The 26730-nt window shown below is 37.9% G+C and overlaps 1 protein-coding gene across 1 annotated transcript in view; it reads right to left on the reverse strand.

Moving 5' to 3' along the window:
- Positions 1-542: 542 nt before the first annotated feature.
- MINDY2 (MINDY lysine 48 deubiquitinase 2) overlaps positions 543-26730 on the reverse strand; it is a 34212-nt gene continuing 8024 nt past the window's right edge. Inside the window, exons 2-9 of the mRNA XM_062501099.1 lie at positions 26275-26332; positions 24184-24248; positions 21480-21638; positions 20538-20640; positions 20060-20202; positions 11325-11498; positions 10217-10390; positions 543-8829 (exon numbers count right to left, since the gene is read on the reverse strand). Coding sequence (XP_062357083.1) covers positions 8710-8829; positions 10217-10390; positions 11325-11498; positions 20060-20202; positions 20538-20640; positions 21480-21638; positions 24184-24248; positions 26275-26332 — 996 coding nt within the window. The 3' untranslated portion in view covers positions 543-8709. The remainder of the gene's footprint in view (positions 8830-10216; positions 10391-11324; positions 11499-20059; positions 20203-20537; positions 20641-21479; positions 21639-24183; positions 24249-26274; positions 26333-26730) is intronic.

Genomic DNA, 26730 nt, shown 5'->3' on the forward strand with positions numbered 1-26730 from the left:
CAGACTAGCACAAACTGCTTACAGGGCTTGGGGACTCCTGCAGCTGTTCAGTGATGTGGCCTTGAGCAAAAGGCTGCATCTTGTTAAACCTTCTGGTTTGGGTCAGCATTCTAGGGTGGATGTTAAAGTTTTCTGGACCACAGAAGTGTCAGGCAGCCAAACCAGGGCTCATTTATCACCCAGCCAGGGTAAGGGTGTAGTTACAACTCTGCTGTTCAGCAAGGAAGAAAAGCAAATGAATCCCACTTGGAAAAGCTGGATGGTAGATGGTTACCTAAATGAATAAGGGACTTCTAGCAGAACAGAAGAGCTTAGGAAATAGTCCTTGAGAAAGAGCTGGAAATGCTGACTGATCCAGATTGCCTATGAAGGAAGGATTTAAGTTACAGTTTTTAAGGCATGAGGCAGTAAGATGCTGTTGCTCTGTGGAAGAACTGCTAAGCACCTGCAGTGTTCCAGGGGAGTTCAGAGCAGAGCAGAGAATGAGTTCAACTAAACTGGTTTTGAGTAAGTAGTTTTTCAGGAAAGATGGAGGAGAGAGAAACCTGCTGTGTAACACCATTGTCTCTTATTAATCCCATATGGATATTCACATCTGACAAATACTTAGGTTTAAACAAAAGAAATGCACTGTCTCAGCAGGTTGTGTCACTTACCTTGGTATAGTTAATGCATCTTATTCAAGTCTTAAAAAATCTAAGAAGTTCAATTTACTGAGTTTTGCAGGAGGAGTTTGCACAATAAAGTACAAGTACCCAGTGCATTTTCAAAAGTATTTGCTTTATCAGGTGTAACAACACACACAAAACAAGTATCTGCTCCAAGATGAATTTATAGGGGCTAATGGATCAAATGGGCAATTTGGGAGTTTATAACTTTAAAAGACAAAGCTACAGAGGTATAAAAAAATAAAACTTGAGATGTGCTTGGTTCCCTGTAGAAGTCTAGATGTGCATTGCAACAGTTAAAAGTTTAATTAAATTAAAAATGTGATTGTGCAGGTGTAGCCATTTCACTTAAAATATTAATACAAACTCGGACAGTGGGGGAAAAAAACTGATTGAAAAAAAAAATTGCCAAAACCTTTGAATTTGTCAAAAGCTTAAGAGCGCCAGAAGTCTATCCTTTCTTATCCAGAGTGAGTTTTTGTTGGTATATCATCCAACCTTTATTATTAGCAAAGAAGTTAAATATCTAAATGAAATATTTATTTAAGTTTGATCACTTAAATTTATTTACATACAATGAGTTTCAGAAGACTGTTAACCAAAATAAATCTCAGTTGGGTAAAGACCTTGAACTAGAGAGAGGCTGATAACGGGACACTGTTTAAAAGGTAACAGAGTTTAACAGCTTTGTGGTACACAAACAAAAAGGGGTATTAAGATACAGAACTGGATTTCTCTGAAAACTATTTGTGTTCACAATTATTTTAACAATTTACAAGGAAATGTTATTTCCTTCTAGTCTTTAAAAACACAATACAATATAAACAATTAAGGCTTTTAAAATGCAAAACATTCAGTAGTTGAACTTGTAGATGCCATTACAGTGTTGGATAATGGTGTAACACGATGAAAAGTTATTTCATTCACATACATTGGTACAAATGATACTGCATGACTAGATTTAATTGTCATGCACCTCTAAAATACAAATTAAAAAATTTAACTTCTCCCTTCTCTTGGTAAATCCAGAGTCACTTGCATCAGCTTTATTTTGTGTTTTAAGACTAGATTTAGAGATCAGGTAAGCATGGGGTAACAGACTAAACTGATTTAACACAGGAATTGCACAGTTCTGGTGGCATCTTGAAGATATTACTGATCTGGAAGTATTTTGGAACTTTTCTAAACTATGTCAGGGTTTTGTAAGTGTGGCTTTTTAGAAAAACATTTATATGTAAAAGACCCAGTCAAGGCAGTTAAGACAACAAACACTTGACTTAGCACTGGAGAACTTGGGGTGACTTCTGTAGGATTCATTTCTGTATGTTCCATCAGTCATTTCTTCCCTAAGCTTATATGTAAAAGGTGATTATCACAAGTTGTACAAATAAGGACTATGAAGCTGTTGACCAGATAAAAGGATAACTGAAAGTTATTAAAAAAAACCCAAAACACTTTGATAAGAAGTTGGTTTGCTAAAAGCTGTAGTATAAAAGTCTGTCATTTAATATTAAAGCTCTATCAGGTTATTGTGGGGAAAATGCTGACAGTATTTCTCACTCCCTTATAAAGAAATTGCTGTAAGGAACTAACATAATACTGAGCAAGATGTAACAGATTTAGAATATATTTCTCTGGCACAGGACAAGTACTTGATACGTCAATAATTCTAAGGACTGCTATCAAAGTTGTGAGACTCAACCTGTAAACAGTGACTACCCACTGCAAAAACACAGGGAAAAAACATTCACGGGTGCTATGACCTGGCCAGTACAATCTGATAGCAACCTGCATTAATTGGAGGTGTTTTGGCAAGTACAAAGTGTATCCAAACCAGAACCCTGCTCATTTCAGCAGTGTCTGGACTGTAACTCCCTGAGCAGTCACACTTCTCAGCATGTTACAGGACTTGTGATTTCAAGAGTTAGCAAATTACAGGTGAAGAAACCCTTGCTATAATAGGTTTGTCTCTTGAAATCATTGTACCTATGGTCACTTTTTAAAGGGGCTCTCTAAAGTTATTTTTGCTTGCCAATCCCTAAGAGAAAACATGTAAGAAAGCTAGAAATACAAGCATACCTGCTGTAACCCAAGTATATGGAGTGCAAATGTAATTATTGCAAGCATTCATGATAAAAATGCAAAATCTGGATTACAAATAGTTTGAAGTTCACAAGCAGGTTCCTCGGTTGACTTTATCAATCTGCAGTGTCTTGAAGCCATCACCTACTACCATGATTTTCCAAGCAAAAGAAGGATTTTATTTGCACAGTAATTCTTTCTGTAGTTAATAGAATCAGTAGTAATGTCTACCCATGCAATTAGCCAAAATTCCCATACTGTTACCTAACAGAGAACCTGGTTTCAAACTTCCAGTGTGAAGGGCTTCACTGAAACTGAGCTGTAAACAAAACAGCATCTAAGATAAACCAGTTTCTGGCTCTGGTTAATGTGCAATAACAAAAACCCTGAAATTAATAGACCTATTGCTGGCCTGATACCAAAATGCTAGAGAGAAAATTGACTGGCTTTTCATAGATATTTTGGAGTTCCCCAAAACAAGAGATGAGCAACCCAAGGGTGTTCTATTACTCAGCTGATTTAAGTTTTTAAAGTGATTTAAGACACACTGGTGTTTCTTCTAATTGCGATTCTGACCTTTTCCTTGGCACATGCCAGTTAGCAGGAACAAAAGTCAGTCATCACAAGGTTTCTGACAAAATACAAGTTACCCCAGGCTTTTTGGAAGCACATTCAAAAGAAATCTAAAAGTGTTTAACGTAGGTGGAATTTTCAAAACTGCTTAGTATGAACTTGAATTTACAAAGTTACAGATGAAGTTTTAACTCAGAAAGCACATCCAAATTTTCCTAAGGGCTTCAAAAAGGAAAGAGAACATGAACTTCAGGACTGACCAAGTATCCTGTTATTTCATCCAGCTCTGTGATGGAGAACCTCAGTTTTGTCAGCTAAAGGCTTTGGCTCATGAGACACTATCAGATCACTCCCCACGTCTCACAACTGGTGTCTTACAGTAGCTGGGACCTAAACTGAAATTGGGTCAGCACTAAAGGAAATTCAAGAGAGCAATTAAAAAAAAATCAGTAAAATTTAGCTGAGTTTATGTCCCTGTCCACCCCCAAGGTCTCTGTATTGGGCTGAGTGTTTGACTCTCTCAAACAAGCCCCATTTCATTCACTGTCGGGAGGGCAGTGCCTCAGCTCTGAGCTGCCTTTCATTTCAGCAGTGTTACACTGCTTGTAAGCACTGTTCAGACTGACCTAGCAAACTTTTCAGTTACTTGGAGTGCTAAAACTTCATCTGAATCATTCCCTAGGATTTCCCAAAAATAACAGTATTTGGTTGCACGTTTTTCTGTGCTATAGAGGCAAATGAGGGATCTTGACTTCCCAATGATAATTAGACTATTTAAAGGTTTTAACCTTGAGAAACAAGGAATTGCCCATTTCAACACAGAAAGCTTCTCCTTGAACACATGTAATCCTACGAACCAGAAAAGGAATGAGGAAGGCAGATTTCAGCAAGTTCTCCAGCGAGAACTCTCCAGCAAAGAGAGCTCAGAGTGACAGGAGCTGACATTGACCAAAACTGAACAGTAGGCAACTGACATTTAATAAAAATATTTGGAGCTATCAGAGGATCAGCACAGCTAGTCCTGAGTTTCAAGCACAGTGAGAATGAAGAGCAATGTGTCCAGGGACAGACACTGCCAACCTGTCAGGAAATGAACCTGCTGGGCATTAGCTAGGTGAGAAAATGTGGCCACTGCATGCTGTGCAACAGCTAAAAGAAAAGAAAAAAAAAAAGCCTTGAACACTCAAGAAGTAACACAGGAACTTTTTATGTTCCAGCCTCTCTTTCCTCCTTAGCATTCCCCTGTGGCACTTCTTCCCCGAGCTTAAATCCACTGCTTTTGTAGAGGGAGCTGTACAGGAGCACTGTGAACATCAGACACACTCTGTATAAATTAAATGATGTGGTTTGAGGCATCACTCACATCTTCCCCTTTTCCCACTCAACACTAACAGGCTCTGGCTAGTTATGATTAATAAAAAAGGATGTGCACTCATCATGATAAAATGCCATTTTCAGGCTTTGCACAAGACATTTGCTATCCCTGGACTGAATTAAGATTTTTTAGAGTTGAATTTTTCTTGCTACCAAGGTGTTCTTCATCATAGCACAGATAGAAGAAATGGGAGCATTGTACTGCAACCAAACTACAGCTTGTTATTTTTGCTTTTCTGTAATATGCTTTCTAATGAGGATTCTGCATCAATTAATGTGCATTTCCTGAGTCACCCGTTCAGTGCTGCAACCTTTAAAAAATCTGCTTTTATATAAAATAAGCTCTTAATTCAGTATGGTGTATTGAAGGATGGAGTTTGTATAGATTCTCTAATACGCATCCTAATGCAAAGAGCTGATCCAGTGGAGCAGGAATGAAGAACTGTTCAGTTAAAAATACACCAGCTTTACCTTTCACTTGAGTATTTCCTGCTGAATGCACAAGAAATTCCATTTCAAGAACTCAAAACTGCCTTTTATTACATACTGGAAAATGTTTTCAAGACCTTGTGTACACAAGTTTGAAGAAACATGACAATAATGTGAAATACCAAGTGAGTGAGAGCCTGCCTAGCACTCTGAAGTTCCCAGCAGAGCCCGTGCTTCCCTTGGAGCTCATGTTCCTGTGAGCCACAAGAGCAGCTCTGCAGATTCTCTGAACACATTATTTCTTATATGAACAACATGGACAGCTAACAAAATGTAGTTTTTGCATTGTGTTTAAGTGAATTTTCAGGAATGCTAATTTTATTCTCTGGTGTTACAACCCTCCCCTGGATCTGCTTTGTTGAGTTGCAGATTCCATGAGTGTCACAAGAAAACTGGTGGATTTGAGCATTTAGAAAGTGCCTTATAGAAAAACATTTATCTCTACGGCAGTGCTCAGTTTTTTACTAATCTTAAGAATACTTATATGCAGCTTTTTTATGTCACAACTATAATGCAACAACAAAAAAAATCTACCATTCTGTTTTCTGTGCTAGCATTTATCTAGTGGAAAACAAGTTCTACTCTACTTTTCTGGACACTTTCATATATATTATGTAGGTAGTTGGAGCAGGTGCATGCTAAATTGTATAAATATATTTAAGTACAAATCTAAACCCTTTTGAGAGAAAACGAGCTGGAGAAAACAAAACAAGAAAAAAAGGCAAATGAAGTAAACAGAAGTACATATTGTCTTCTTGGTATTCCAAGACTATATTGTGCAATATTGTTTTTCAAGCTCACTTTATATAGATGAAAGCAATTCTGATCATATTTTTGGATCCTCAGATACTGTCAGAGATACCAACTGTGACAGGTGCTTTTGGAATGGTTACTCCCAGTAGGGCATAAATTAAGCTTCCACAGGAATTTCATTTTGGGTATTGGGAAGCTCAGCTGCTTATAATTTTTGCCACTAACAAGTTCAACTCATACAGCCCTAGATTTCAGAACTTCTTTACCTTTTTTCCAAAGCTTCAAGACCTGTAAAGGAAAAAGGATATTAACAGAGGGCTGCTTTCACAGCATGCTTTCTATTTCAAATACCCTGAAACCTTTTACTCCTCTATTGAAAGAAACTGAATTATCTGGGAGTTGCAGCTTCATGATGAGCATTGCATTTAACTCTTCTTCCTCTGTGACCAAATGTCCATAATTCCTCTAACTACAGTATATTAAGTTTCAGGCACGTCTGTCTGAAACTGCAAATGTTACATGAATTCTTCTAATATGAACAAGTATCTTAGGCAAAGAGATAAACTCTATAGCCACAACAGCTAGATTCCTCCCAAAAGGAGTTAGAGTGGCAATACTGTCACTGAAAACAAAAACAAAAACACTTAGCTTGACATATTTATTTTTCAAGGTCAATAAATAAATGTAAATACACAAATTTGGAAAAAATCTTAGTAACAGAATGTTTTTAAACAACATTCTGGCTTAAAGTCTCTGTTATTGACACTATTGGAATAGTTTTTCATCTACTTAAAGTAGCTAAGTCATTATGTTGGTGATCCTCCATCACATTAATTTGTTTGAAGAAGTTAGGCTGCTGCAAAGGAAAAAGAGACATCACCCTTTGCTTTGACATAGAAAATTATCTGAACTGCATACATTAAGTATTAAAATTACTTCTCTGGGCTTGATTTTTCTAGAGAAGATATTTCTAAATTTACAGTTTACATATTAGAGACCTCCTACTCTTCATTACTTCATCATTATAAAAGGGAAATTGTAACAAAAGTGGAAGAAAAAAACAAAAGAGGAAAAGGCATGGAAGAAAAGTGATACAAATTGGCCCTTTAGTTGGTAAAAATACAATCTTCCTTTACTTCATTTTCATCCTAGGTTGGTAACAGATGTGTGTGATGAGTGGTTACCATCAGTGCAGCAAGTCTGCTTGGAATAATTGTGACGTGGCTTTTTACTGGTGGACTTGTGTTAGACACCCACTTTTATAGACAGACATTCTCCAAACACCTGGAAGCAGGAATGTCACATTCCACCTTAGCTTGCAGGTTATTCTGTGTGAACACTAAGGCGTAGAGTACAGGTACAGAACTTGTCCAGGAGAAGCAGCCTTTTTCAAAAGTATCTACAAATCACTAAATAGAAATTTTTATCAAAAGATTCAGCAAGAAGGTAATTATTATTGGTTTAATGGAAGTGGAAGAAGATTTGTGGTTCCCTCAAAATTCATCAAGTGTTCTATTTCTGCGTTCTATAAATACTACAAGATGCAACATGTTTATTTGGTTCCCATAAATTAGAAAAATCTGGTTTCCAAAAATTCTAAATTAGTGATTTAAAAAACAAATTATTACACTTGGCCACCTTTCAAATCATCTCAGAGAGCAGCTTCACTCCTTTCTCACCCCTTCAGAAGTGTGCTTTTTTAAGAATACATGATTTATAAAACAAACAAACAAAAAAGTGTTTTTAACTACAGTACACTTGTTTAAATATACAAGTGGACATGTTAACGTCATGTTGAAGTTCAAGGTACTTCTGGATAAAAGGCTGATAGTTAGTTATTTTAACTCTGCATTCTTATATAGAATAATGATTATTATAGACTTTAGTTTCCTCTCATTATTCATCTATCATATGGAGAGGTCAATAAATAAAAGCTTATCTGGTCCAGTTTACCTACAAGACAAAAAAAAAAAAATATAATAAAAGAAAAAGAAGTTACCTATAAAATTACTTGTTTAACCCTGATAACATCTGAGTTGCCATACCCAGTTTGTAGTTGCAAGAAAAGCAAACAATATTCATCTTGCTTTTTAATAAATGCCCCATGTTTTTCATGACAATTTCTGTATGCTGCCTAATAACTTACATATTCTTGGGGCAAGAAAGCTGGCCAGGAGATGCAGTGATAGCAGTAACAAGTATAAATCTGGGTTCAAAAACAGAACACACCAGATCCAGAAGCAAAGAAACCTGGACACACTGAGGAGACAGTGCCCAGCTAGCTGTTACTTGGGCTTTTGTGTCGTGGAGACTACACCCAGCCTAAGATATAGCTTTTTACTAAGGAAGTAACACAGAACTCCGTTGTGCTCGTGTACAGACTTCAGGAAAAAGCCTTACACAAAATGAATTACCTTTGTTTAGAGTAGAAGATAAAACAGCTTACTAACTGATGTAATGAGTAATGGATGTCACTATGACACAGGACTTGCCATGAGTTGTGTGTTCAGCTACAAGGTGCAGTATTTCTTATGACTAACTCAAAGCACAGCCGCATCCAACTGTGATTTGGAATTCCCTCGTGAGCAGCCCGCACTATGACTTTGAAGGAAGTCTGATTGTTACAAAGTCATCCATCCTCTCTTGGAACATGAACAAAATCCATGGGGTAATCAGGCACAGGCGGCATGTAACGGGTTTGTCTTCCTTTCTACTCCTTGTTTCTGCTTCTGAGGACATGCACTTGGCTCCAGATGGAATCCCTGTTCTGTTACAGGAGAACACAGCTGTTCTTCTCTTTCTCCCTCTCCTTCTCTCGAGGCTCTTTGCGTTTGCGTTCGTTGCTCCCGGATTGTCTTGTGCTGGCTGGAGAGGCAGCACCTTGTACCTGCTGTGTAGGGAAAATAACATGGGGAATAAACCCAGCACCACTGCAGATGCTGCCTCAACTGCTACTGTGTGGTCAAGTCCACGAACAACAAGCTTAAGTACTATAACAGAATACTATACAACAGAATTCAAGTAGGGGTGTTTGGTATACCTATTCCAGGACCTCCACAAAATTGCATATTTCTTGAAAATTAAGTCAGCTGAAAATATATTTCAAGTTTCATGTGTCTCTTCTGTTGTGTCCACATATTCAGATCAGTGCTTTCAATAAAGTACGTTTTCAAACATTTTCTGGCACTTCTGTGTTATTGTACTGGATTTTTTTTCTTAGTTTCTCTTATAAGTATATAATCCACATTTCACTATTTGCAGAGTCAAAATGCTGGTATGGACAGTGAGATGTAAGGCAGCAGCTTTTTGTGATTGGTAACTCTTTAATAACTTGGCAAGGGGGTTTGGTATACAAAGATAACATAAGTTTTGTTAATTCATCATCTATTCCCTCTATTCATAGCTGCAAATGAGCAGGCTCTTAATCCAGTTCAGCAGGTTCTTCAGTTCTTTCTACCTTTGGCAGCCAGCAGAAATGAATCTGTGTCTTAGATAGGTGCTGCTGGTTCTAGTAAAGCAAACAGTGCAAATAACACAACTTTTACCTGTCAAAGTTCTTGTTCCATGCTTAAACTTATCAGTTAATGGTTCTGAATTACTTCAGACCAAAGATGCAGGCTTTATACAGATTATTTCATACATATTTGTAAATAAAAGCAGTTCTGAATGTTCTCAATGGTTAAGAACTATCTAAGTCCAAAACACCAACTTAAATACTGTCTCTGGCAGAGAAGATTCAGTTAAATTGCATTTTGGATAGATGTGCATAAATCACATTTTCAAAAGATTTTGAAATCAGCTGCTTGTGGGTATGGGATGGAAAAGTGTACTGGGAGAAACTGTGAATTGCCTAATTTGGAACAACAGAATAGATTCACATGAGATCAGTCTGAATCACCTGAAAATGTACAACAACGAACTTCTGCAAGCCAAAATAAAGACAAAGCTTTAACTATTATCAAAACGTTAATATGAATGCTCTTCTGCAAGAAATGTAAAATACTAGCTGATACCATTTTTGTAATCTGACATATTAATTCATACCATCACTCCAAATTAAGTATAAATGACACCCTAATTTAGAAGGTTAAGCCTGCTTTGAAGTATCTAAATGTTTGCAGCTGCCATATCTACATGCACACTCCAACAATTGCAGCATATTCCTGAAGATTCCTATATTCACCTCGGGCTGAAATAAGTACAAGCACAGATGTTTCTATGCAATTATTAATGCTTTCTAAAATGGATGATCATAATTTGTAGTGCTGTTTTCTTACCTGGACCTGAGCAGCTGCTTGTTCTTGTTCCTGATAGAACTGAGAAGCTCTCCTGTCCTCCTCTTCCTGGAGTTTCTTTGCTAGCTCTAGATCACTGATGCCTTCTGGGATCTGTTCCCAGTTAATCTCTTGATTCTGCTGCTCTTGTTGTAGAGACAATGCCATCAGATAATCCTAAACAGTAAACTTGGTAATTAATGCTCTTTCAGAGAAAAAAAAAAGTCAAGTTATATCAAGTGAATTTTTCAGCATGTGCAAGCTACACAGTACCATCTATCACTTTTCTCCCAGCCTTATCTTCAAATGGAGATCAGGAATTTGTTTCAGAACCTGTCCACAACCTCATTTGCAGAAAAGGCTGAGAACAGCTACTATACATGTCTGCTTTCACAATGCCTAAGCTGCAGCACAAAAAACACAAAAACTAACTAAAAATTTTTGTTTTCAGGTTTAAATTTATTACCTAGACAGCAGCAAATTATCTGAGTTTTATTCTCAGAGGGACATGCAGTCCTGCAGTTTATTAAGAAGCATCTTACTCATTTAAAAAAACATTAATGGTGATCACTATAAACTTTTTCAGAATGAGATTTCCAAGGCACTTTGTCTTGCTCTGCACTAGTGCATTAACTGGTACAACTCAGACATGGCTTCTGCAAACTCTGTGTCTCAGTAACAAACACCCACCATGACACACCATCTGCTGGGGGGTTTGTCCTACATTCAGCCAAGTGGGCAGCAGAAGGCAAAGTTCAGCTACGACAATCTTAATGAGCTGAAGGGAGTTTGTAACACAGGAAAAAATTCCAGCCTGCTTCTGTTTCCATATACAAAGCAGAGGTGACATTTCACCAGAGTGGGGACTTGGGAAAATGGCATTTTAATCTCTCAGAATCCACTTTTGCAAACTACTCAGTTGGTCTTACTTTTCCTCCCCCAAAACTGTATTAATACTTCCAAGTGGCACTTTTGGGAACCCCAATCCAAGTACCCTAAGGAGTTTTATAGCCCCACGTATGCATGAGTATACACACACATCTGTGGGATTACACAGAAATATGACTAAAAATCAGTACTAACTTACAACACAAAGGTAGAAATCCAGTACCTGATCTATTTGATCCTGCTGCCCTCTGTAGACAGTTTCAGGGTCTGATGGAGGCCGCAGGTGGAATTCAGAGTCACAGAAATTCCCATCACCATCCACATTATGTAAGCTTTCCCACACAACCTTCTCTTCTGTAAGAAAGCCCTGGTCTGTCACCAGCAGGTAAAGCTGACCCTATACAGAAGAAAAGGAAAACTTGTAAAACTAAAAAAAAAAAAAAAAAACAAACCCAAAAAAACAACAAACAACTTTTTACAGCAGAAATTATAGAAATGTTGCATTCCAATAAAATATTAAGAGTTTTTAGCATGTTTAATAATTAAATAAATCAGCATACAGCATTAAAACACCAGATACTAGTATTCACTGATAAATTAACAGCCACACAATTTCTGGATTCCATCTTGCAACTCTTCATTCTCAGTGGAAGCTCATATTGACTAGAAATTAATAAAGACATTAATATATAAAAAATGAATATATTAAGATATATCAAGCTGTATACCTTGACAGCTCTACAGAAACACACCTAAGAAGTAGACTTAAAAACTGGCAACAAAAACTTTAAATCTTGGGAGTAATCACATTAAATTCCAAAGGCAAGATATAGAGACAAAGGTGATCTTTCCAAACAATCCAAGAGGCATTACCTCACAAAATGGCCACATCTCAGACTTCATGTTTCATGAGTTTTGATAGAATTTGATGTCTGTGTCAATTGAAAGCTCTAAATTTAAGATTCTTGCTATCACTTGTCACCAGTAACTGCTTTTGTTGGCATTTTAGTAATTTTACAGTTCCATAAGGCCAAATTTCTTGATTTCAAAGTCTGAAATTATAAAATGGGCTGGTCTGGAGTGAAGGAGACAATTCTAACAAGTGCAGATACCAAGGCACTGAAGGATGATATGTAAACTTAGGCTGAAGGAGTGGGAGAGGAGCTGAAATCAAAGGGAAATAAATGAAATAGGTGCCAAGTAAAAGGAGATGGTGCTGCATGTCTGAAGGACAGCAAAGCAGCAAAAAAATACCCATTTAAATTTCCATTTAAATAAATTCATTTCATCCTACCTTTTTTATCATGATTGTAGGATTATACTCCAAATCAAGAATGCTGTTACTACATGTTAATACAGCATATTAAAACTGAAGCTCCCGTTATTATTACTGAATGTACCAGATCAAGACACTCAATACATCTCTTGTGCTTTAGCTGTAAAAATCAAGGCAGTTAATTGTGACATCCACAAAAATTTGGTATTTGTATTCCAGCAGCACACAGAGATGATCACTGTGCTGAAGTTGTACCAAAGCAAGAGACAGGTCCTGTTCTAATGATTTTTGAGGTTAAACAGCCAAGAAATGGAAACTCTATCCATACTCAACACATAAAGAAGGAGCTCCCTGACTTCTCCAAAGTCATTAAATAACTCTGAGGGAGGTGATGAAATTCCAGTCACATCTCGTCAATCCCACTCTGTTTCCAGCCACCCCTCCTGGGGCTGGGAGGTCACTTGATGTAACAAAAATATTATTTGAAGACTCACATGAAGCAGTTATTCCAATATTACCTAATACCATAACATGCATTTATACCCAAGGCCAAAGAGAGTGGACAAAAAACCCAAACCAAAACCAGACAGGTAACACTACTGTATGTTCAAGTTTTGGAATGGGAGTTAACCAGCACAAGGGGGCTTTACAGACATAAATACAAGTGTCAGCAATGATCTAAGAAATCATCTGTCCCTTGGAAACCTGCCTAAGAACAGAACAACACTCCTGACACTTAAAATTACCTAAAGAAAATAAAAGGAAGTAATTTCACAATGTTCCCAGTTCACACAGAATACCTGTTTCACAACATTTTGTATATAAGAAGTCTTCAAAAAGATGTAAAAAACCAACCAAACAAACAAACAAAAAAACCAAAACAAAACAGAATTTTAAAGATAAAATGTATTTGAACTTCTAGGTTTTATTTTGAACAGTACATTGACTCAAACCAAACCTAAAAAGGGGGGTGGTGTGTGTGTCTCTCAGGTTTTCCTCTATTATTCCATACATTTTTAATTACATCCCATAAACTGTGTAACTCAGTAATACTGAAATTGCGAAAATACTAGTTTTCCTATTCCCAAACTATTATAAGCTTTATTTCCCCACACACAAATATTAAGGTATATCATTGCCTTCAGGGAATTAGAATCTAGTATCTAAGGATGGATTAAAGCTAACATATAGAGACCTGTTTCAAATCTTAAATACAATTCATATTCTTACTTTGTAAGAATTTCTCAGTTAAACACTGATTGTAAAAATGTCACATTAGAGTAAATAATAAAAAATGTGACACAGCTCCCTACTGAAAGGCAATAAGCTGCATTACATACCACATTACCTGAACACCAACCCTGCAATTCCAATACCAACTGCACACCTTAAAACATTCTGCTTCACGTGAACAAAGCTTAGCAAACCAACAAACACAGACTCCCTAGTACCTGGTAAGAGACAGAGTTCCTGTTCACATTACTGGAATGAAAGAAAAATGGGAAATCACAGATCAGAGATGCAAAGTCTTCTTTCCCTTATTTTTAACCAATTTCTCTGATCTCTACATCATATTAGTATAATTAAATTGAATTACACAAAAAAACCCAACCTGGACCCTCACAATACTGCTAATATCCAAAGAGGCTTTGGCAATAATTTCATATGTAAAGTAAGAGGAGTTGGCTCTTTTGCTCTGAGCTGTAATGTAGCCTCTGATCATGGCTTTGGTTCCTTCTACTTGCAATAAAAAAAATAAAGGCCTTATCTACAGGCTGGCTTTGTAGGCACAGTTTAATGCCAGGCACGCTCTCTTCCCGCTGCTAAAGGCACAGGCCACACTGAGCGGCACACCCAGACTCCAGCAAGGAGAGCCATGATCCGAGAAAAGCTTTTTATCTTTTATTCTCCGAGCTCCGCGGGGCCTCGGAGCCGGAGCCGCACCGAGCAAGGCCGGGGCTGGGGCCCGGAAACAGCCGCCCTTCCTTCCCAGCACCTCACAGCACGGGCCGGCTGGCTGTGAGGGACAGGGACACAGCTCACCAGGGACAGGGACACACACACAGAGCTCACCAGGGACAGGGACACAGCTCACCAGGGACAGGGACACACACACAGAGCTCACCAGGGACAGGGACACACACACACAGAGCTCACCAGGGACAGGGACACACAGAGCTCACCAGGGACAGGGACACACACACACAGAGCTCACCAGGGACAGGGACACACACACAGAGCTCACCAGGGACAGGGACACACACACACAGAGCTCACCAGGGACAGGGACACACAGAGCTCACCAGGGACAGGGACACACACAGCTCACCAGGGACAGGGACACACACAGCTCACCAGGGACAGGGACACACACACACAGAGCTCACCAGGGACAGGGACACACACAGCTCACCAGGGACAGGGACACACACACACAGAGCTCACCAGGGACAGGGACACACACAGCTCACCAGGGACAGGGACACAGCTCACCAGGGACAGGGACACAGCTCACCAGGGACAGGGACACACACACAGAGCTCACCAGGGACAGGGACACAGCTCACCAGGGACAGGGACACACACACACAGCTCACCAGGGACAGGGACACACACAGCTCACCAGGGACAGGGACACACACACAGAGCTCACCAGGGACAGGGACACAGCTCACCAGGGACAGGGACACACACACACAGCTCACCAGGGACAGGGACACACACACAGAGCTCACCAGGGACAGGGACACACACAGCTCACCAGGGACAGGGACACAGCTCACCAGGGACAGGGACACACACACACAGCTCACCAGGGACAGGGACACACACAGCTCACCAGGGACAGGGACACAGCTCACCAGGGACAGGGACACACACACACAGCTCACCAGGGACAGGGACACACACACACAGCTCACCAGGGACAGGGACACAGCTCACCAGGGACAGGGACACACACACACACAGCTCACCAGGGACAGGGACACACACAGCTCACCAGGGACAGGGACACAGCTCACCAGGGACAGGGACACAGCTCACCAGGGACAGGGACACACACACACAGAGCTCACCAGGGACAGGGACACAGCTCACCAGGGACAGGGACACAGCTCACCAGGGACAGGGACACACACACACAGAACTCACCAGGGACAGGGACACACACACACAGAGCTCACCAGGGACAGGGACACACACAGCTCACCAGGGACAGGGACACACACACACAGCTCACCAGGGACAGGGACACAGCTCACCAGGGACAGGGACACACACACACAGCTCACCAGGGACAGGGACACAGCTCACCAGGGACAGGGACACACACACACAGCTCACCAGGGACAGGGACACACACAGCTCACCAGGCTTGCAGCACACGGAGCTCGGGCAGCTCAGGTAACCAACGCACACAAAAATGGCTTTCAAACGCCCTTCACCAAGATCAGCATCAACCCTTTACAGAATGTTTCTACCTCCAGAAAAATCTTAACTGGACATTTCTAGAATATTATCAGCTTATCTTTTAGGTTTGTTTTGAAATGTGGGGTTTTTAACAAACACCCAGTCTCATGGGTTAAACACTGCCCCCCAAAATACCAGCACATAACAGACAGCAAAAACATCTACTACTAACTATAGTCAGTAGGGAGTAAAACAATGAAAGAAAGTTCCAAGTGCAGAACTATTGCAGACACGATTTACTTTAACAAAGCTATGACTACTTAGTTATCGTAAGAATCAATATTTAGATATTGTAGACCAATGCCCAGATTTTATAGTTTCACATATAAAAACCCTGAAATAAAGCAGAGGATAAAGCAAGATTATTCCCCAAACAGGGATCTCTCAGTCTTCTGGTTTGCGCAACAAAAAAACCCTCTCTGAAATGCATGAATATAGGCTACAGGGGATGTTCTTCTTTCCTTGGATAATTTAAAAATCAGATTAAATAATTAATATTAAGGTTTTTAAACTACTTGTTCCAATGCCAATTACCAAGTTTCTAGCAATTCAGAAAACTGAAAAAGAAAACAGAACACCTGTCCAATAGCTTCATACAGTAAAGACAAACATTTTAAGTCTTACATTTTAACAGTTTGTAAATATTCTCTTGGACTTCTGGATCAGATCCCTTAGTTTTTGTGAAGGTGTTTTAAGTTGATGAATGAGTGTTGTCTTAATCTTCTCTAACAGTTAAAACATTCAGATATACTAATATTAAAAATATTTTTTTAAAGAAATTATGTACTATTGAATTCACAGTAACCCTGAGCATAAGAATTGTACACTTATTAAGAAATTGAAAAATAAACATGTTTTTAAGCAGTTATGTTCACTGCCTCTACTGTGCCAATCTTAAATGCCCAAGGAAAAAGTGCAATTATTGTATGAAATATACTTTGTATTTGAATAAAAGTATCTGTTGAGTTCTGAAGCAGAAACACAACATTTATAAAGTAGAAAACACACGTATTTAAAAACAGGTAAGTGTCTTGATACTTTTCAGTAAAGGACGCAGGTTCTACTACAAACAAGTCTGGTAAAATGTTCCAACTGAACTAAGATCTTCTTACCAAACTGATCCCCTCTTTACAGTCCTGTTTTTCCTTGATCTAGGGAATTATCATTTGATGTATTTATTATCTGCATAATAAAAAGCAAAGGCAAAAAAATAAAATCACATTTTTAACTGCTGAAAATCATAACTGTATAATCACATGAGCCAAGACTATTAGTATGAAATTAAAGGAATTTTTCTACAGGAAGTAGAAAAAATGATTACTTGGGCAAATGGACAAAGTACAGAAATCCAAGTTCCTTCCCTAAAATATGAGCCTTAAAAAAACCACACTGCACTTAAAAAATACCCCCAGTGTACAAGTCCTTGTACCAGCTGTAAATTAAAGCTGCCAAATAAAAGTTTAAGCATTAGCTTAATTAGAATACTCGCTCATTACTCAAGCTGTGTTTCTAAAAATACACCGATTTTATTACATGGACATAACTTATTAAATATGTAATTCCCTTTTGATTAACTTCATAGCTGCTTTATTTATACATTTCCATGTATTGGTTTGGAGGAGAAAGAGAAAAAATAATTGCATCATTCTTGCTCTCGAAGTTCTATACCTCCATGTTCCTTGGCATATGTTGTGCCTCCACTTTTCCCAATGGATGGACTTTTCTCCATAGTCCAGCTACTGCTGACTACTGCTCAAACTGTGAGGAAACTCCATCTGCAGAGTGAGCATTAAACCCAGGAGATGGAAAGAGTGAAGCAGTAGAAAAAAAACCTCGCCACTGTAGCAACAATACATTTGGCATTCACATGAGTGCCATGGAGGTCCAAAAAAATTCTGGATAGCTGCTCTTGGCTAAAAGCCCAAGTTAAGTCTATTTCTGACTTGATATGAAAGACCCCCTAGCCATGTAGCTACTGCAAACAGCTGGGTAGGTTAGAAGCAGGCAAAAGAGTTACTGCTGGCCTTTAAATATCAATTAAAAATTATTTTCTCTCTTTATTAAAAAGTTTTTTGGTATCTCCAATTCTGTCATGTACCACTCAACAGAAATCAAAATGAACACTGTTTACATGCAATATCCTCAGGAACTAAAACATGTAAATACCATGGAAATTAGACACTAACTACAAGGTCATTCCCCATAATGACTGTGAAAAACAAGAATAATAGTCTCTATTTCAAAACTTAGCATTTCAGAATTATAAGAACTCTCAAAATACACAAGATTAAAATCACTGTGACTTAGCAGCAGCAAACAAATATATAAGCAACGCTCTTCTTCAAATATTTTAATTTTGTATTTCTTAGGACTTGTGTTTAGTTCTTACAGGTAAAACTCAAGATAAAGATTTTTACTCACTGCCTTAACCTGTTCTGTATTATTAATATTGGCTAAGGATATTTAACTCATTGAAGTGTTGCATTTTATTTCTATAAGGAGAAAGGATCTCAACTGAGAAGTACACGTCTACAAGTATGAAGCTAATAAAACACAAACACACACCAGGTTCTGGCCTTTAATCTAAATACTAGGCTGCAAAAGACTACAAAGCCTATGTTTTATAAAACTAATCTGTGTTCACAATCCACAGGTCAAAGTGATACTCATTGACTGTATTCAACACAATATTTTAGCTTTCAAAGGCTTTAACCATAGCACAAAAATGCATTATTTCCAAGAGGATTTATGTATTTTACCTAGAATAGCCTTTAGACAAACTGAAAGAGGTATCCTGCACTTCTAGATACCATTTGTACCCAGGAAATACAACTGTACTTTTACTGTTTTCTTTTTTAAAACTGAACTATCTTGAGGTTGGGGTTTATGCTTCCCTCCTCACTCCGTAATGAAAGCATAAAACAGTGTACAGGCTGGCTTCACAAGCTACAACCAGCTAATCCAAGAATTAAATTTAGAAAAGCAGAGAGGGGGGAAAACTACACTCAAAATTGTGATTTAAATCAGCTGCACCAAGAAGTGCAATATTTGACCGCACATGCAGATGTATTTCATAGCTTTTGGTTATTTAAATGGAAGAAAGGAGAAAGATCCTTTTACTTGCCCTACTGCTTTAAGAGAGTGGCACTGTATCCACAGATTTAAAACAGATCTCAGATGTACTCCAATCAGAAAACCAAATGTGTTACCTGCTTGTAGAGTTGATCATTATTTATCAGGACCGTTCAGACCTTTAGCTCAGCTCATGAGTAGTTACTCAAAATGCCAAAGACTAGCAGTGACAGTCAAGATTAAGAGAGGGAGGAAAAAAGGACTAGTAGTGACAAACAGAAATGTCATTCACATGAGGTATATGACATTGTCATATAACAGCAAAACCAGTGGTTTCTTAACTTTTTTGCATGTTACACACCTCTTCTTTTTTTGCTTTTATCACCATTATTCATAAGTACAAGTGTACATGAAATTAAAGTCCTATTAAATAATACATAACCAAAACATTATTTTAAGAGTTCTATACAAGGGTGAAAACTCATACACTACCATCCCAGCAAAAGTAGTTATTTTAGCATGAAGATGCTCCATGAATGAATGTAAACTTGACAAGCCAGATTCTCCATTCCATGGAGGAAGGAGTCCCAGAAGCATTAATCAAGCTGACACTTGTTTTTTGTATCCTGGAATACTCCTTCCACAATTGCTGCCATTTTGCTTCCTCAATACAGATAAAAGGTAACTTTAAAAAACTCTCTTCCCTAACAAAGGGAACCAATAGCTCACCTCAACTTCTCCAAATGTTTGGGATTTTGCACATGGACCTATTCATCTACTGGTCCAAATGTAATGCAAAACTTTAGATCCTCAGAAACAAGAAATTAATTAAATTAACCTTATCATGCCAACTACAAACTGCAAGAAAATTTAAGCCATGCAAGAAGTTTATGTAACTATACATAACCTGAACATAAAGGGAAAAGCTACAAGATTTAAAGTAGTAATGGGTCCCAGGGACTAAACCACTGTAATCAGTAATTCCTGAGTAACATTTGCTACAGACCTTACAGTCACTGTAAACCATATTTACATATAACACAACAACTTAGGATTTAATTCTATTTCAAGACAGTGAAAAACCGTGACTTGCTTCGAAACACAAAACATAACAATAAAGACAAAAATGCTGGATGTACCTTGTATTTGGTCATGGTGCTAAAATGGTTGTTCCTGAAGAACACACAAAGCTCTCCCTCCTGGACAGCTGAAGTCAACTCACACAGTCCATGGTATGTCAATTGTGTAGCTGTGTTATTTAGGAACTGCTCAGCTACAAACCCTACAAAAGCAACACATACTGTTATGTGTGCCTATTACACACCTGCTAATAGAAGACCTGATATATATATATATATATATATATAATGAATGCTGCCACAATAGGGGAGGTTCTTGCCAGCTTTTGAAAAAGTGTATTGAATGTATCAAGAGAATGCACCAGTAAAGCTGGGAAGACAAGCACAGTGCTGTGTGCCTGCCCAGGGAAAGCAGCTCAGCACACAGAATTCAGCTCTTCCCACTTTTATCTCTACTCAGCATGATCCACATGGAAAATATGTAACTTAGATATGGCAGGGCACATACTTTGATAAAATACAGAAAAACATTACCTACCTTCACTAACCAGTTCACTGTTTTCTGACTGTTTACAAGAAATTATCTTCTCCACCAGCTGATTGTAACTGCAGTTACCAACTGCTTTTACTATGTCAGCAACCTGCAGCAGGAAGGAACAACATGGAGAATTTACCTTTGAAAAGAACAGAACACAACTGCAAGGCAGTGGCAATTATTAATAAGACAATAAGAATTCAATAAAGAGAGGATGTTATCCCCTTAAAAAATCTAGGCCAAAAACATTTTAGCCCAGAGTGTTACACATTTTGCTATTTCAGATCCCATTTTAAATCTTTCAGTTAACCCTTAGCATCAAAAGCTAAGGCAGATGGAGAACATGGCATGAGTTTGATCAGCTGGGTCAAGGTAAGAGAACAGCAACTCTCACCAACAAGGCATGAGAAGAGAAACTCTTAGGCATTATTATTCCAGCCAAACTCACCAGCTTGTCCTAAGTAAACAATACCACTTTATTGTTTATTAAATAGTACAATTTAAAATAAATTACACGTTTGCTAAAGATGCAGTTCTCTCCAACCAGTTCCACTATCCTAATTTCTCAACAGCAGTGACTAAAAAATCAGACTTTAAAAAAGGAAGAAAGTAACTTTGTATTCCTTCCAAGTGTTCTCTAATAAGCTTTCAAAAATGATGACTGGGACACCATATCAGGGGCAACTTGCTACTTCCCTCAGAAGAACAATTCTCCTTTACAGAGTCATAGGAGTCTTTTAAAGTAGTTTGACTGTAGATCCAGGCTCTGCAAAGTTCCTGCACTAAAAAAGCACAGTCTGTATTCACTCCTCAATTTTTCTGACTAGATTTTAAAAATTCATTACCATATTCATTATTGACTTGTTAAAAATTGGAAATATCTCCCCTCCCACCAATAACATTCAAAATAAAGTTTTTTTTAATCACTGAAACAGAATAAGTTACCTGAGGGTCCACTAACCATCCATGGTACAAGGGGATATCAAGAAGATCAAACACTATGCATTCAGGTGTGTATTCAAATACTCGGACACCTGTGAACTTCACATTGACATCCAGACCCGTCTGCAACTTATGCAGAATTGCCATTGCATCACTCATATTCTGACAACAGAAAGAAAAAAAAAAAAAAGATCAGATGACCCAGTAGAGCTTTGTTCACTTGATGGTTATTCTTGTAACCCTTCATTTAATATTCATCAATTCAACACTTAAAAAAAAAAAATAATTTAAAGGCTAAAATACCTAAACAAATGTTTCAAGGCACATTCACATTACACATTGTGCCAGAAGATACATGAGATATAAGAATCTTCCTCCAATCAACCTCTGTTTCCTTTTTACACCTATAAGCTACTTTTAGGCAGTTCTGATTGCTTTAGGTCTATTTCCCAAAGCCACAAGCCAGATGTTTGCAAGAAAACTGAATTATAAGGGAATCTTCAAGGGACTTTTCCTGAGATCTCTTGTCCCCTTTTAAGCCTTCCCTTACAAGTCAGGCTGAAGTACTTGTCACTACATATAGAACAGTAAGATACACAATGAACAATATGATCTACACAGACCCACTTGCCAACTCTAATTTTAGGGTTCAGTACTTAGAATCAGAATCTTAATTGTTCACCACTTTTTAAAATAAAAAATCATTTGCTGTCTTAATTTGGGCATACCTTTAAATGGCCTGTAGATTCTACTGTAGAAACAAGCCAATGAAAGCAGTACTTATTGTAGTAGTGATTCCAATGGAATCCTAAGGAGAGTTATCAAGTTATGAAGTTCCAATCACAGAAAGGAAAGATAAGCCAAAGAAGACGTGCTTTGTGAGACAGTTATCTTGAACCAGCAGATAAAAAAAAATTCCTGACATGCAGGAAAAAAAATTTCCACTAGGTGAGGAAAGCCCACAAAAAGTACGGCCAGAAAGTCTGCACAAAAGATTTGGGGAAACTGAGGTACTTTTTTGTTTGTTGCTTGTTTGGGGGTTTTTGGGTTTTGCAACATTCTGTTGCTTAAGAGGAATTCAGGCTTACAACAATGGGAAAGTAGCATGATAAAGACCAGAAATACAGGTTGGAAGGAGATAGAGACAGCAAAGATTAAGAAACTAAAACTACTAATGGTTAAAGGCAGTGGCTTCTGCTGTCTTCTGATCAGACTCTGTACTTGAGCATGGCTGCTATAAATGAGAGTTTTAATATTTGTAGCCCTTTAACTGCCCTGTCCTGTCAAGTTTTCACGATCAGGAATGGAAAAGCTCCCACTACCTTACTACATGTTGCTGCATCTTACTGACAACTTTGCAGTGTCACAAGGTTTACAATTTAGCAAGATTTTGAAGTAGCTCTCAAGACTGGATTCAGCGTTGAAGTTTTTATCATTTTAAAAGCAAACCAAACCACCTTAACAAGTGTGTGTCATTATTAGGGACCAGATATCAAATATAAAAACCTGTGAGATGTTTTTAAAGAAATTCTGCCCCAATCTTACTCTGCTAAATGTGTAAGAAATCCATAGTAAGTCAGCACTAGCCATCCACAAATTCAGACCATACATCTACAGAAAAACGTTGCATTTATTTTGCAATGTTTACTTTGCAAACAAAGCAGGATTACATCAAATGGACCGGAAAACCACAGAAGATTCTCACTACTTCAACATTATCACTTCTACTTCAGCTACTTCCGTACATTCAAAGCAACTGAGAAGATTTCTAGAACAGAAGGCTTCATTGTAATTACACAGTTAAAAACTTCAGGTATGTGACATTTATGTGGTAAACTTATATATATGAGCAAAGAAATCTATAGAGGTTGTGCTTTCACCAGGCATAATAGTTTTCATCACTCTCCTGTAAGCTGATTATAGCTGTAACCTTCTACAGTTCAGAATTGTGTGGAAAAAAAGAGCCAATTTTGTTATTACGAAAGTAATTCCTATAATCTGATACAAACCAATCTCAAGTTAGTTTATTTGGTTTTCAACACTGAATGAGACCTAAGAATAAACAGAATTACCTTGAACCCTTGCACCTATTGAAAAAATTCAAATTCACTTTTCCATGAGTAACCAAAAAAACCAGCTATGACTACAGACAGAGCTTGGAAATATATATACTAAATCACTAATTTCTAAAACTAATAGCATTATCTTTAGCTTAGAAAGACTTCTGTGATGATATATAAATAGTGGCCAGTGCAAATCATATTGCCTTTCATAACACGGCATCAACCTCTTTTCGTCCATCACAATTAAGAACACAAATCTCTCTTACTCAGTTTACAGCCTCAGAGAAACTCTGGCAGGCACCATAGAACAGAGCAACTGAAGGACATGTAACAGAAGACTTCAAAAAGCAACCACCCTGTTATATACTTTTATTAGTACCTATGTGTTACAGTCCCTCAATAAAACCCATTTTACTTCATTATACTAATAATGGAGAAAAAAAATTGTCTTGTGTTAATAGATACTGAATTTTTCTTCACAATAGCACATAAAAAATTATTACTCTACATCAAGCCCAGAAAAAAACAAACTACAAACAATGGTCTGTATGCTTCTGGTTTTTAACAAGGTGAAAAACTCTATGTAAGAAACGTAGTTTTAGTTGCCTCAGACATAAGCAACTGTTTTAGGAGCAGACCCTTACCTGCTCATAATTAAGTCGTTGAATTTCAGATATCTCTTTAGGTTTTGCGTCAAGAATGTAGTCTCCTAAAATAAAGCAAAATTACATTAAATTTATTCCACAATCAAAGCTTCAACATTTCTATGAATATTTCTGACTGAAGCCAACTGATAATAAATACCACAACTGAAGTTTTCTACCAAATTAATGAAATCACATTGTTTTATAACCTGAATTACAACTGTGGAATAAAATATGAATATAAAAAAAACTTAGTAAGATCATATTAAGAAATAAAATTCAAATGGCCGACACTGTTGCTAAAGCAACATTTCATAATCTCTTGGGGTATCATACCAATCTCTTCATTATTCAAAAACTGACCTCCCTCTGTTCCTCAGCTTAAAAATATAAAAAGGTCACACTGTTCACAGTAAGGTAATGTAATTCTGTACACAATTTAAAAAGGCAACCACTTTTCCTGACTGATACTGTGAATGTTTTGCCACGTTCTATACACCAGTCATTCTATAAAACTTGTTGTGCTGGTTTTGACTGCAGCTGACTTTCTTTGCAGTGGCTGCTGTGGGGCTGTTTGGACGTGTGCTGAACACAGGGCTGATAACACAGAGATGCTTTTGTTATTGCTCAGCCCCTTCCTGCTTCTCACAGGGCCACGCTGGTGAGGGCTGAGGGTGCACAGGAGGCTGTGAGGAGACCCAGCCAGGACAGGAGACCCCACTGACCACAGGGGGGTCACACTGAATTAATTCCCTCTTTTGCTCTGCTTTCCCTATATTGAGTCTTTAACTCAACCCACAGGTTTTCTGGCTTTTATACTCCCCATTCTCTACCTGATCTCACTGGTAGGGAAATGAGCAAGGTGCTGCCTAGGCTTAAACCACAACACATGTATTCCATCTTTGTCTACAACACAAAGGTAATAATTAGTTCATAGTTAATCAACGCACTGAGGTTCAAGATTTATAACATCTTTAGAGACTAGCATCCACTTTCCAGATTTTGCTTCAATGTTTCTGTACTTATTCCTTTGCTCTATTACTAAACTCAGGAAAATTATCATTAAAGGTTTCCTAATTTATACTCTTAACTTGAAAGTGGTTGAAGGCTGTTTTGTTGGTTTGGGCTTTTTTTTTCAGCTGTAGAAGAACTGTAACTGCTAATCCTGTTGAGTGAATTGGAACCTAAATAATTTGAACACAATTCTATTATTCAATTTAGTAAGACAATTCCAGAAGCTAAAATATGCCTTCAAGAAAGAACACACATCTAGACAACTGAAATTATGTAGTGACTTCAGACAGTATTGTGTCATCAATGCAATTATAAGAAATGTTTAGACACAGGGAACAAGATTTCTTATTTTTTTTTGGGAAAATTATGCAGATACCTTTTTTCTCCAACCAGAAGAGTCAGCAATTTGCTTCTGAAAAGAACAAGCTATGTTCTTCACAAGCAAAAAGAAAGAAAATATAGTAGAGGTTTCTTTCTCCCACTTAAGAAAAATCAAACCTAGTCTATTAAGTTCAAACATTTTATATTTGTCAGGCTACAAGGGAAGGAAAAGTGGTACCTACAGCTTAAGTATTTTCACAACTGCACTTTTAACACCTGGATCATCGGGGTATTAAAGTTCCTGCCCTGTCAGATACAAAGAGCTGCAGCTTTGCTGAACACAGAATACCAGAGTAGTGCCTGTAAATGAGACCCCCCGGTCACTGTGAGGATTACATTAATTTTTCTTGCTATTTTAATTGGGTCATACTTTCAACGATCAGAGTTACTATAGACAAAGACAGAGCTGACTTACTACATTCTGTCACTGTAAGAGACATGAATAATTTTAAATCTGTCAATGTGTTGGTGCACTAAGCCATACTAACAGCATCAACTAGACCAATCACTTTGGAAAGCGGTGCAGAAGACTTCTAAAAACAGTTAAGGAAAAGCTTAAGTAATTGAATACTGTAAGTAGTTTTCTTGATTCAAATAAAAAGCTGAATAAAAGAGTAAATAAATAAACCAGTTCTATGTTACTAAGCACTACAAAGTACAACACACAAATGAAAGCAATTTATTGCAATTACTAACCTAAGTACTCCATCAGCTGTTCAGCCGTTATGATTTCCATCATTGGTGGCAGTTTAATCTGTCAAAGTAAAAGTATATTCTTTTTAAAACACCAGAACACTACAATTTAGAAAGCATGGTATTTTTAGACAGAAGACTTCTGATTACATTTCCCTCACCAGTTTATAAGGCCATTCGCATATTAGACCTCTACTAAATAGAAGCCACAAGAAGATATTAAAAAGGCATTTTGTTTAGAGAAACCACATGCACACAGCATTTTCTTCCACCTGCACTTCTCTGCATAGTGCTCCCTTCTCCCACCGAAATGTTTCTCCAGCATCCCACTCCACAGGAGCTCACACCACTCACTACAGTGGCTCAACTACAAGCGCTCAGAATAAATGGACTGGGAACTGTTAAGAAAACTTCATTTCCTCAAAGTCTTTGACTCTCTACCTTCATTAAAATTCTTAA

Source organism: Cinclus cinclus, chromosome 13, assembly GCF_963662255.1.
Source record: "Cinclus cinclus chromosome 13, bCinCin1.1, whole genome shotgun sequence".
Lineage (NCBI taxonomy): Eukaryota > Metazoa > Chordata > Aves > Passeriformes > Cinclidae > Cinclus > Cinclus cinclus.